Source organism: Primulina eburnea, chromosome 14 (assembly GCF_022965805.1).
Source record: "Primulina eburnea isolate SZY01 chromosome 14, ASM2296580v1, whole genome shotgun sequence".
Lineage (NCBI taxonomy): Eukaryota > Viridiplantae > Streptophyta > Magnoliopsida > Lamiales > Gesneriaceae > Primulina > Primulina eburnea.
This window is the reverse complement of record NC_133114.1, coordinates 24247214-24259461: the sequence shown is the minus strand read 5'-3', so window position 1 is coordinate 24259461 and position 12248 is coordinate 24247214. Positions and strand designations below refer to the sequence as shown.

The 12248-nt window shown below is 30.7% G+C and overlaps 2 protein-coding genes across 5 annotated transcripts; one reads left to right on the top strand and one right to left on the bottom strand.

Moving 5' to 3' along the window:
• Positions 1-2244: 2244 nt before the first annotated feature.
• On the bottom strand, positions 2245-4888 carry LOC140811277 (uncharacterized). Its single transcript, XM_073169143.1, has 2 exons — positions 4867-4888; positions 2245-3905 (listed from the first exon to the last, which is right to left on the bottom strand). The coding sequence occupies exons 1-2, from the start codon at positions 4886-4888 to the stop codon at positions 2245-2247; spliced, it is 1683 nt and encodes a 560-aa protein (XP_073025244.1).
• On the top strand, positions 4586-6778 carry LOC140812317 (probable CCR4-associated factor 1 homolog 7). Of its 4 annotated transcripts, XM_073170558.1 has the most exons (3): positions 4586-4693; positions 4945-5306; positions 5640-6778. In XM_073170558.1, exon 3 carries the CDS (start codon positions 5734-5736, stop codon positions 6562-6564), a length of 831 nt encoding a protein of 276 aa, XP_073026659.1. In that variant the 5' UTR covers positions 4586-4693; positions 4945-5306; positions 5640-5733; the 3' UTR covers positions 6565-6778. The 4 variants fall into 4 exon arrangements, with proteins under 4 accessions (XP_073026659.1, XP_073026657.1, XP_073026658.1 ...); XM_073170556.1 differs by lacking the exon at positions 4945-5306; XM_073170557.1 differs by lacking the exon at positions 4945-5306 and having other exon boundaries at positions 5610-6778.
• The last annotated feature ends 5470 nt before the right edge of the window (positions 6779-12248 follow it).

Genomic DNA, 12248 nt, shown 5'->3' with positions numbered 1-12248 from the left:
TAAATTAAAATATAAATAAACTAAATGGATTATAAATCATACAATTAGAAAAAAACTAATTACAAATTTGAAAAATTTCCTTAAATACAACATTTGTCATTGAATTTTTTGGGTTGTTATGACTATGACATATCAAAATTTTTACACTCTTATGATTCGTAACTCTGTATACAGCAACGTACAATTGTTCATGACTAAAAACAGGATTCTTAAAAAAATGTCCTACATATGACAATGATTGCCCCTGACTTTTGTTAATTATCTTTGCATATGATACAATCAAAAATTACTGAACTGTCTTAGTTGAAATTTAAAAGGAAGTCTTAGATCAGAAGGCGTCAATGATATTCTTGAAATAAGCACTTTATGATCTGCATTACTTCCAGTAAGAATTTTTCCTTCCAAAACATGTTTTCGAGCCTTGTCACGATTAATCTACTGTCATTGCATAATCTAAGAGAATGATCTATGTTGGAGATAAATTACTTTATTTAATTAAAAGAAATCATTATATTTGTAATATCACTTAACGTGTATATTGATGCTGCAATCAGCATCTTGACTGAACCATAAAAACAAAATTGTTGAGATACTCTGGCTCTCAAATACATATTTTTTGTTTAAATATTTACAACAACAAATAATTAAAATAAATTGAACTAATTCTAAAAGAAACATTTATAACGATAACTCACAAGATAAATGTATTCAAGTATAAAAAAAAATTGGTATTTAATATAAATTTATTTGACAGTGATTATTAACAATAGCCTATTATACAATTTCATAATCAATTTTGGCCTTGAAATAATTTGCTTAACAAAAATTGTCTGTTCAGTATATATGTCAAATTCCATAAATATATTTTAATTCTAAATATGTTAATTAAAAATTTTTCTTTGTTTATATTACTTAGCATGAATAAAAAATATAATAAAAATGACAGTTTATATTAAATTGATACGATTATTTTTTAAACATCTATAATAATTCGAGAATTGTTGGTTTAAGATTAAAATTAATATATTGAAGAGAAAAATTATTTTATACTATCATTGAAATAAATAAATTAGATCTCAAAAATAAAATAAAATTAAAAATTAGTTCATCTAAAATATAGATGAAATTTTTTTAATTATAATAGCCTTACATATATATATATATATATATATATATATATATTATATATATATGTATATATATATTTGTGTGTGTGTGTGTCATTAATTTTAAATTATTAAAATGATTTCAATGGAGCACAATTTTTGAAACATGTTTCAAATTTTCAGAATTCATATTTAAATTTTGAATAACAATTTGAATTTGGTTTATAATTCCCAGAATGAAATTTAATTTCTGGATTTGAAACTTGAAATGTAATTTAATTTGGTTTGTAATTCCTAGGAGACATTCAATTTTCAAGCAGTTATACACAGACATTAATATGCAGTTTTAATAATGAATTAAATATATTTAGACATTTATTATAATATATATTACCATATTTTTCGTTTATTTCCTTTTTTAGAATGTCATTTAGGCGGGAACTTACTAAATTTAGCAACAACTCTGTTTTTATATGTATATATATATAGATATATATTGAAAAATCTTGTTGTAGTGATAATTTTTGCACTCGAACAATTTTATTTTTAGAAAAAATAAATAAACTAACTAAATATTGTATTTATTTTCAATAAGTAATTTGGCTAGGAAATTATTTAAATTAACAAAATGTATTTTTGAATAATTTATCTAATGAGTGATACTGAATATTACAATAATTTGTATTTTAAATTTAATTATACAATTTTTAATTAAATTGATTGATATAATCAATGCAAAAATTTTAAAATAGTTTACGCTTTAAACAGAGTTTAGTTTCAATTTGAGTAAAAAAAAATAAAAAAACATATAATATTAAATTAAATTTGAATTAATATAAAAATTAATTAAATTCAAAATTGAATTAAATGAATTGATATAATCAATGCAAACAATAATTGAAGTGATCATTTATTGCGATAGACATATGTCAATATTAATTAAATGTTTTATTTCTTTTTTTAGTAAGTAATTTTGGCGGGAACTTTCTTATTTTGACAAAAACTCTACTTTTATATATATACTAGTAGCTAACCCGTGCGATGCACGGAATGAATTTAATTACTTTGCTAAATTATATAGAATTTTAAAATACAAAGAAAAAATGAATATAATTCATACAATTCAGAAACAAATTTTTCACATATTCTGAAAAATTTCTTTAAATACAACATTCGTCGTTGAATTTTTTTTGCTACTATCACTATCACATATCAAAATTTTTAGACCTTTAGGATTTGTCACTCTGAATACAGCGACGTACAACTGACCATGACTAAAAACTGGTTTTTTCAAAAGAAGTCCTACATGAGATAAAGATTGCCCCTGACTTTTGTTGATTGTCATTGCATATGATACAATCAAAGGAAATTGTCTTCGTTGAAATTTGAAAGGAAGTCTTGTATCAGAAGGAGTCAATGACAATCTGGGAATAATAACTTTATGACCTGCATTAGTTCCGGTTAGAATCTTTCCTTCCAAAACATGATTTCCAAGTCTTGTCAAAATCAACCTAGTTCCATTGCACAGTCCAAGAGAATGATCTATGTTCCGCAACAACATAACCGGAGTACCTACCTTCAAGTTTAACTCGTGATTTGGTATTCCAGAACACTTTATTGCGTTCAAGAACTCAGGGGTGTGCACATCATTTAATAAATCAGTATTTTTATCTGAATGACATGTTGTATCAGAACTTAGATACAATTTCCCATCTAAATGGTTCATAGAAATCGTGTATTCATTTACTGATTGAACAACATCAAGAGTCGGGGCCAATATAGCTCTTTCTTGAAGATATGTTGTATCACTGACAGCATTTCCAAACAACGGATATGTGCTCTCAACAATTGTTGCAATAGGATCATCGTAATCTTTCAGCAAAAGTTCGTTAGGAATATCAATTGTTGCATAACCATCATTTTCTTCTCCTATTTTTCCATCCCCTAAATTAGCAATCCAATCCGAAAATTTTTTCAATTCAGCATATTCTTGATCAGAACCCAAATTCCGCAGTCTCATGTTTTTCGTCAATCTCAAAACTTTGCAATGTCTCCAAAGGTACGATGAATTAATAGTGGCAAGAACAATATCCTGTCTACTACCTTTTGGAATAACAGGCAATATTTGTCGAAAATCACCGCCGAAAACAACTGTTTTTCCTCCAAAAGGCATATGAAAACTTGAAGGATTGACGAATCTCATTATATCTCTCATACTTTTATCCAGAGCTTCAAAACAAAACTTGTGTGTCATTGGAGCCTCATCCCAAATGATAAGTTTCGATTTTACTATAAGTTCAGCAAGAGGACTTCCTTGCTTGATATTACATGTTGATTCCTCAGTAGGATTAAATGGAATTGAAAAGCGAGAATGAGCAGTTCTTCCACCAGGGAGCAGAAGAGATGCTATACCACTGGATGCCACATTCAAAACAGTTTCTCCATTTGATCTCAAGCATGCAGACAGAGTTTTCCAAATAAATGTTTTTCCAGTACCTCCATATCCATATACAAAGAAAATCCCTCCCGTCTTCGAATCGACAACAGCCATAATCGTATTATATACTTGGCGTTGTTGATCGTTCAAATTATTTAGGAGATTATGATGTTCTCTGAACAGAGCTCTTCTATCAAACCGCATTTCATCATGTATTAGGCTATTTCGCGAATACTGGAAGTATTGATCACTTGGAAATGGCATTGATTGAAATCCACGTAAACTCTTTCCATAGCTTCGCAATAGTTTCTCAATTTCCACCAACGCTTGACTTTTAATTTGATCCTCAGTCAATTCCAATTCTACAAAAGAAATTAAATTAAAATATATAAATGCAAATAGCTTGCAAAAAATTACTAAATCATAAAAATAAAATAATATATAGTTGCATACCTTGATGTTGTAGTAAGATACGTTGTTTGTGTAAAATATCATCCGATAAATATGTCCAACAAGACTCCCAAACTACTTCCGGTCGACTGATACTGTCCGATGACAATAGAGTAGCAAATAAATAAATTTTATAAGTTTAAATGGAAAACAGTAGGCCCAAATAATTTAAAATAGATAATATTAATATATATGAGTTAATAAATATTTCCTACGTGGGCTTAACCCAGTCTAACCCCAAATAGTTCCTTCGATGTAATATTTTATTATCTGATAATTTGACATATATATTTAAATAATATAAAATCATATATAATTTAAATATAAATGTACTTTTAAACTCCATAAAATCTATATTATTTTATTAAATTTGAAATATTAGAGTAACTAATTTTGATGTCATAATATGTTTTTATAATTATATATATTAATAAAATATTAAAATTTTAATATAAGTTATATATAGTTCAGTGCATAGAATCATCATTTTTTTATTTTTTAATTTATATATTAAAATTATAATATTGTTTTTTATTATTATATTTTAATTTTATTTAAATATAAATCAAATAAATTATAAAAATAATGGGTGATCAGAAATCTATGACCACTGCATAACTCAGTATCAGGTGCCATGGATGTGGACAACAAGAACCCTAATCTCCTCCTCCTCGGTCACTAAATTCAATCTTCGCTGCAGGTTTGTAATTCGTCTTCGTCTGCGTCTTCGTTACTCGATTATTGTATCTCTCGTTACTAACAAAATTAGATGCAAATTTGAATATATTTTTTCTTTATTTCGATTCTGTATATTTTTAAACATCGCCTTAAAATCTACTGTGTTGGATCTCGGCGTAAGCTAGATCCTGGTACCCGGATCTCTACCCTGGACCATTTCAAGCTTTATGTTTATGCGTTTTGAGTATTTGGTATTTTTGGGTTTTTGTTTAGGTTATCGCGTATCTTTGAAATTTTACCTTGTTAAAGCCTCGGCTGTTGGGTTGACTGTTCTTTGGATATGATTGGCCCCGTTTGAGAGCTAGGAGATGATTTCCAAGTATTCACAGATGGGTTCTGAGTTTTAGTTTTGGGTTTGAATTTAAATTATAAAATTCATTCATATTATCTGTGAACTGGACAGAATTAAAATTCTCCAAGGTTTGGGATTAATGTCATGAATTTTAAATGTGTAGACCGGTGTCTGATAATTATTGCGTTAAGTGCAATGTGATTAGGGATTCAGGATTCAGAATTTCGCAAGTGATAATCGATACAATTTGATCAATGATCAGGGATTCAGGATTCAGAATTTCGTAAGTGATAACTAATACAATTTGATCAATGTTTTACCCAGTCAATCGGGTCTGCTCTAACAATAGTGAGCTTTTTCCATGGAGGTGATTGCAACTCATTTATACATTAAGACTGACACATTTATACAATCGAAGTTATCTCTTTTTTGAGGAGTTGCGGTGTTTTCAGTTTTTAGAGTTCAGAATTTTAGATTGTAAATGAAGTGGCACAAGAATTTTTTTCATGTATGTTTTTATTTGGTTTAACCCTTGATCAATTATTGACCATTTTCTGTTTAGTAGCTGATCTTTTTTTGTGTTGAGTTAATTTTTGTTGTCATGTGATATTTGCAGAGTTGGCAGATTGAATTCAAGGCTACTTATTGTAGTCGTTTAGTTGCTGAAGATTGCATCTTTTCCTGCCCGATAGTATAAAAATCAATAAGAAATGGATGAAACATCGGAGTTGCCGAAGACCGATTCTATTCAAATCAGAGAGGTATGGAATGACAATCTTGAGTCAGAGTTTACTCTGATTCGTGATATAGTTGATGATTATCCCTATATTGCTATGGACACGGAGTTCCCTGGAGTTGTTCTTCGCCCTGTTGGCAACTTTAAGCGTATCAATGAGTATAATTATCAGACCTTGAAGGATAATGTTGACATGTTGAAGCTAATCCAGTTGGGTCTCACATTTTCGGATAAAGATGGGAATTTACCTACTTGTGGGACGGGTACAAGCTGCATTTGGCAGTTTAATTTCCGTGAATTTAAGGTGAGTAAGGATGTATTTGCAAATGATTCAATTGAATTGTTGAGGCAATCTGGGATTGACTTCAAGAAAAATAATGAAATGGGTGTTGATGTGAACCGATTTTCTGAACTCTTGATGTCTTCTGGGATTGTTTTGAATGATAATGTCCACTGGGTGACGTTCCATAGCGGCTATGACTTTGGATACTTGCTTAAGCTGTTGACTTGTCGAAGTTTACCCGAAACTCAAGCTGGATTCTTTGAGTTACTTAATATATACTTCCCAGTGGTGTATGACATCAAACATTTGATGAAATTCTGCAACAGCCTTCACGGTGGATTGAATAAGTTAGCCGAACTCCTAGAAATAGAGAGGTTTGGGATTTGTCATCAGGCGGGTTCGGATAGTCTACTCACCTCACGTGCGTTCAAGAAGTTGAAAGACAACTTCTTCAATGGCTCTACAGAGAGGTATGGAGGAGTTTTGTATGGTCTTGATTCCGAGGATGGGTCCAAAAAATAATGAAGGAAACACTCCTGTAGCACTTGTAGACTTGTAGTACTTGTAAAGCATGGAAATCCCATGTGAATTTACACATTTGCAGAAAAATGTCGCCCGTTTAGTTTTCTGGGTTGCTTTTGTTCTTTTCAACTGTTGTGATTGTAAATCAAAAATCGCAATTGTAAAAGGTGACTGACTAATTTAGTGTTGCAATAATAAAAATCTTACCATTTCAGCATTTCTTGTCTGTGTCTTACATTCATTTTGGAATCTCCGGCTCGTTCCAAGGGATTGCTTCAGCTTGCTTTTCGACTTGTTTAATTTCTTTGTATTGAAATTCATGGACATAAGTTCCCACGCACATTCTTGGTTCTGTTGCACAATTTGTTACCAGGAGATGCATAAGATAGAGTAAAATTACCGATGCTTGTATCTTTGAGGTCATTTCGAGTTTTTGGACATGGAGGGCAAGTAGATCTCTAGGTGTGGCATGAAGTAACCCAATGGAGAGCAGGAATCAACTCACAAATGTTTGGCAGGAGCTATATTAGTTGTCTGCTGACCAGTTTCCCCTTGTTTACCTACACTATCTGTCTATGTAATAAAAAGATGCTTATTGGCCTTAGATTTTGCCTCTTTCCTTTTGGATCATTGATAGTTTGTACTCTATTTCGTGGATTTGTTTGGAACTCTAAGCATCCTCCTATTGCTCAGAGTTCCCTTTGTCGCCCTAAGGAATTTGATGGCGTGGGCCTTCATGATCTTCGAATTTGGAATAAAGCATTGCTAGACAAGATCCCCCGGGACATCCATTCAAAGGCCGACTCTCTTTGGGTAAAGTGGATACATCATGATTACTTGTCTCATGTTGATGTTTGGCATTGAGAGCCTCATACTTTAGACTCCCCCTTGAGCAAGAAGTTTCTTGCTATTCGTGATGAATTTGTGTTGCTTATTGGTTCTATCCATGCCACTGTTAGCCTCCTTTCTAAGTGGTACCCCTTCCCGGGCTCCAATCAAGCTTATTCTTTTCTGTGCACCACAGTTCCTACGCTTCCTTTGTTCTGTAACCCTTGTACGACTGTTGTCTGGAAGCCATTTATCTTGCCATAGAATGCCTTCATTCTGTGGCTTTCTGTGAAAGAAAAGCTTCTCACTAGAGCGACTCCCTTTCCTTGTTGACAAGAATTGTGTTCTATGCTTTGGCCACTTGTAGACTATTGATCGTCTCTTCTTGGAGTGTCATTTTTGTAGACAGATTTTTGGATCATGATTAATGATTTACTTGACATCCATTTTTCCATGCCTACACAATAAGCCTTCTCCTATTAATAAAGCTCATTTGCTCGCCTGCTCAAACATCGTTCATGCTGTTTGGAAGGCAAGCAAATGCTATGATATTTGATGGTGAAGTCCCCTCAATTGATGCTTTATTTTTCAAACATCAAAGTTTATGTTTTTCGTTGTCTATACTTGTATATTCCTATTAGCCTTATTGAAAATGTACTAGACTATATAACTTACTGTTCTTGATATGTTATGACTTGTTATTTGTGCTATATATCCGTTGTATGATGTAATTATATCTTTTTTTTATTGATATATTTTATGTTTATCTATCAAAAAAATAAAAATATTTTTATAATAAATAATTCGCTATTTTCATGTCAAACTATCCTTATTTTTTTTATTGGAAATTAAAATTTAAACACGAATTTTGATATGGAAAGAATGACTCGGATACGAATAATTATTATATTTTAAACTATTTTTATATTAATTTATTATTTATATTAAAATATTAATGCACGTCAAGACTGAATGACCAGTGTAATTATTCCTCATGCCAATTCTCCTCAAGAAAATAGTTGAAAACTCATCCGCATGAAATTGATTGTGTTTTGTGCGTTTGGTCTCAAAAGTGGAGTCTTTTACTCCCTTTATATAATACATATAAAACTTCTAGTAAATTATTTAAAAATTGATAAGATATTTAATAATGTTTCTCAAAATAATATTTTTGAAATATTATAATGTCTCAAAATAAATTTAAAAATCCTTAAAAGAAGTAAGGTCATGTAACTTATTTTTAAATTTATAAGCTTTATTCGGAATAAATAAAATAGCCTTAAAGATTATATTTATATCTAAATTATTCTTCAATCCATTTCCTTTACCATTTTTTCTCTCTTGTCCCTTGATTTGTCTGTTTTCTCTTGGCTTTTTCTCCTGATGTATTTCATAAATATTTTTAATAATTTAATTTTTTTAAAAAGTATAAGCGCTTAGTTTTTTCAAAATGAAAGTGGAGCGCTTATGGATTATTTAAAATATAAAAAGACGAACTTGGAGCGCTTATGTAACGATCATGGGTTATCTCGGTTTTGGGCTCCCTCGGATGCTTTGTCCTGTCTTGGGTTCCCACTGGAGTCTTTTTCTTCACGGGCTTTCCTATTCGTCATTACTCATCGGACTCTCAACATCAGGATGTTGGAGTGATACTTCGAAATTCTTGAACCCATTACCTCCTGGCATAAGTACATATTTCAAAGATAATTGGTACCAGTTGAGCTAGGGAGTCCAAGATCGGGATAGTCCATGGTCGTTGCAAACTGGATTAATTAAGGTACCGCATAGAATAATGATAGTAAATGAACTTGGATTGGACCTACGATGGATCAAACTAGGCCTCTGTTTTCTTGTATTTTCTTTTATGTCAAATGTTTAGCTTTTAACAATGTTTAATTATCATGTCCATGATGTGGATTAAGGGTGTAAGTAAACTAAATTGAACATCAACCAATTTTAAGGCTCGAATTTGGATAAAATTAGTGTTACAGTAGGTGTCCAATGATCGAACTTGTCATTGTCGCTTATTTGACTCTTATTTAAAAACAAGATTTATTTTAGTGATATTTTACGTTTTTATCCAATTATGACATTTACTTTATCTGTATATATATGCAAGCTGCATAAATAAAGTAACTGAATATATAATAGATATCATGAGGTATGTCTCTCAGCGTGAAATCATGAAACTCAATAGAAAGCATATTATATATTCTAAAAGATAAAAACTTGTGTGAGACGGTCTCACGGGTCGTATTTTGTGAGACAAATCTTTTATTTAGGTCATCAATGAAAAATATTATTTTTTATGCTAAGAGTATTATTTTTTATTGTGAATATCGGTAAGGTTGACTCGTCTCACAGATAAAGATTCGTGAGACCGTCTCACAAGTGACTACTCATTCTAGAATGGTTTCTAGTCGATTCATCCACCTAAAATAAGTGATAGGATTGATTGGAGGATAATCGTTGAGTTAAAATAGTTTGGTTCTTGAATATTGAACAACAATAAATTAAATCGAGTCTGGTTTTTAATCTAAGAGGAAGACACTCAAAATAATCCCTTGTAGAAATCGATTAAATATTTTGTAAAGTATTTAAAAGATATGCAAGTTGAATGAATAAAACATTTTGGTTGAAGTATTTTATCAAACACTTGGTATACAATATTTGATATTTGAAATACATATAAAATACTCAAGAATACATCTTAAACATAATAGAAATGATAAGTAAATGCGATAAATAAATAGAGACAAATTTGTTTATTGATGTTCGAAGATTAACAATTCTTACGTCACCTCTTTTTCCTCTTGGAAATGATCCATTAGAAGACTTTGGTTTATACAACTTTTTGTACAAACTCATTTCAACTTAGAACTTATCTATCACCTAATTGAAATCATAGCACACTCTTGATTGTAGATCACAATATCACAATCCGCATAATGTTTAACGTCTCTTATGTCAAAACTACAAACATAATTTTTAATGTCTTTGTGTGAAGACTGCTCAACTCTCATGTATATGTGTGAGTGATTGTGTGTTAGGATTAAATTCTTTATAGTGTATTCATCTCTCAAATGCATCATCACACATTTGGGATTGCTTTCATTTTAGCTAATATCTTCATGTATGCTACCGATGCTTTGAATCCTCTTCAAAATCTTGTATTTGATCTTCAAGATGTTTCTATATACCCCAACAATGATATATACATTAGATACAAGAATATGATTGCTTGAAATGTTTCTGTACTATTTCTGATATTGAAACGACCATTTCCGCATTGTTGCCACTTTTCTTAAGCCCAACTGATTTTGGGATTTTATTCAGTTTTGTTCGTCTACTCAACTTAATATTCTCAACTGAACTTGATCAACTGAACCAGCTCAATTAAACCAAACTGATGAGGTCTGAAAGGCTGATTTCAGTCTGCATAGAACTCATATTTTTATCATAATTTATAAATATTTTACACTACGATTCAGACTTTGACTAGTGAATATGATTTGTATATCAACGTCTTAGCTTCGTAAGGCATACTGAATCGTTTCATTTGGATAAACGAGCTGATCAGGATGAGTAAAAAACCCAAACTGCTCTTACTCAACTAATTGTTGTTTTTTTTTTACAATCAGTTTGGTCTTGAAACCATCATTTTACCTAGATAACACGATTTAGCTCAGTAGATGTGAGATACAGCTTGTACCAAATTGTGATTTCTGTTGAGTAGTTTTGGCAACGTGTCATTCAGATCAACGAACTATGAGATATCATCAAAAAATTGAAGTTCACCAGATTTCAGTTTGGTTAAAATCGAGTTTTAGCTTCCAACTTGAGTTAGCAACTTCACACTCGAGTAAATATATTAGAAATACAATAACAAGTTTTTTTATCATCAAAATCAAGATTGCTTGTGTTTCTCAATCCAATAATAAGAATAAAAATCGCTCGAATTTGAGACTAATATCTGTGATGTAAACGTCGTGTTTCATTGGTAAGGGCATAAAGATATCCATTCATAAAAATAGGCGATCATTGGATGATGCACCAAATAACTTTCCCTGGGTCTTTCCAAGTAGGTGTCATTTATCGAGTGGAATATTCTGCAGTTATTTGGAGAGAAGATATTTTTATTGGGAAAAATAAAAATAAGATAGAGTTTTATTTCATAAAAACTCTATCAACCCTTTTGGTAGTTTATTTTTTGTACATTAGGTTTTTCTTTAATTTAGTGTTTTTTCTCCTTCACCCAATAACCATCTATACATGGAGAAGAGAATGAGGCGCACATAAATGAAAAAAATAGAATTCTCTCTTCAACGTGAAAAAGAACACGAAGAAGGCGCAAGAAGTTCTCATCTTCTCTCTACAACTCTAGGCTAAGTTTTTATTTCAGATTGAAGGGAAAACTCCATTATTTCGATTTTATCATTGTGATGTTTTTGTGCTTAATTTAAGATTCTTGTTTGCTTCAAATATATTTAGATATGTTGTGCTACCATAACATATTTAGTCTAAATAAATCAATGAAACTAAATCTATCAATGGTAGTTATCTCGGTTGTTAGATTTTAAAATTAAATATTTTCATAAAACGAAAATGTTATTTTTAACTAATATGGAAAGCTATCGTGCTCAGTTAGTTATTGATAAATCTTGACTAGAGGTTGTGTTTGGTTATCCATATAATTTTAAAGTTAGTTACCTGTAACTGCATAAATAAATAATATGTTAGCTGATAAACAGTGATACAATTGAGCAGTGGAACCCACTTGAATCAAAGCTTGGTAGTATCAAATTTTACATTTTATTAGTTATTGATTGTTTATTTCTTCTTGCATGCTAAATTAG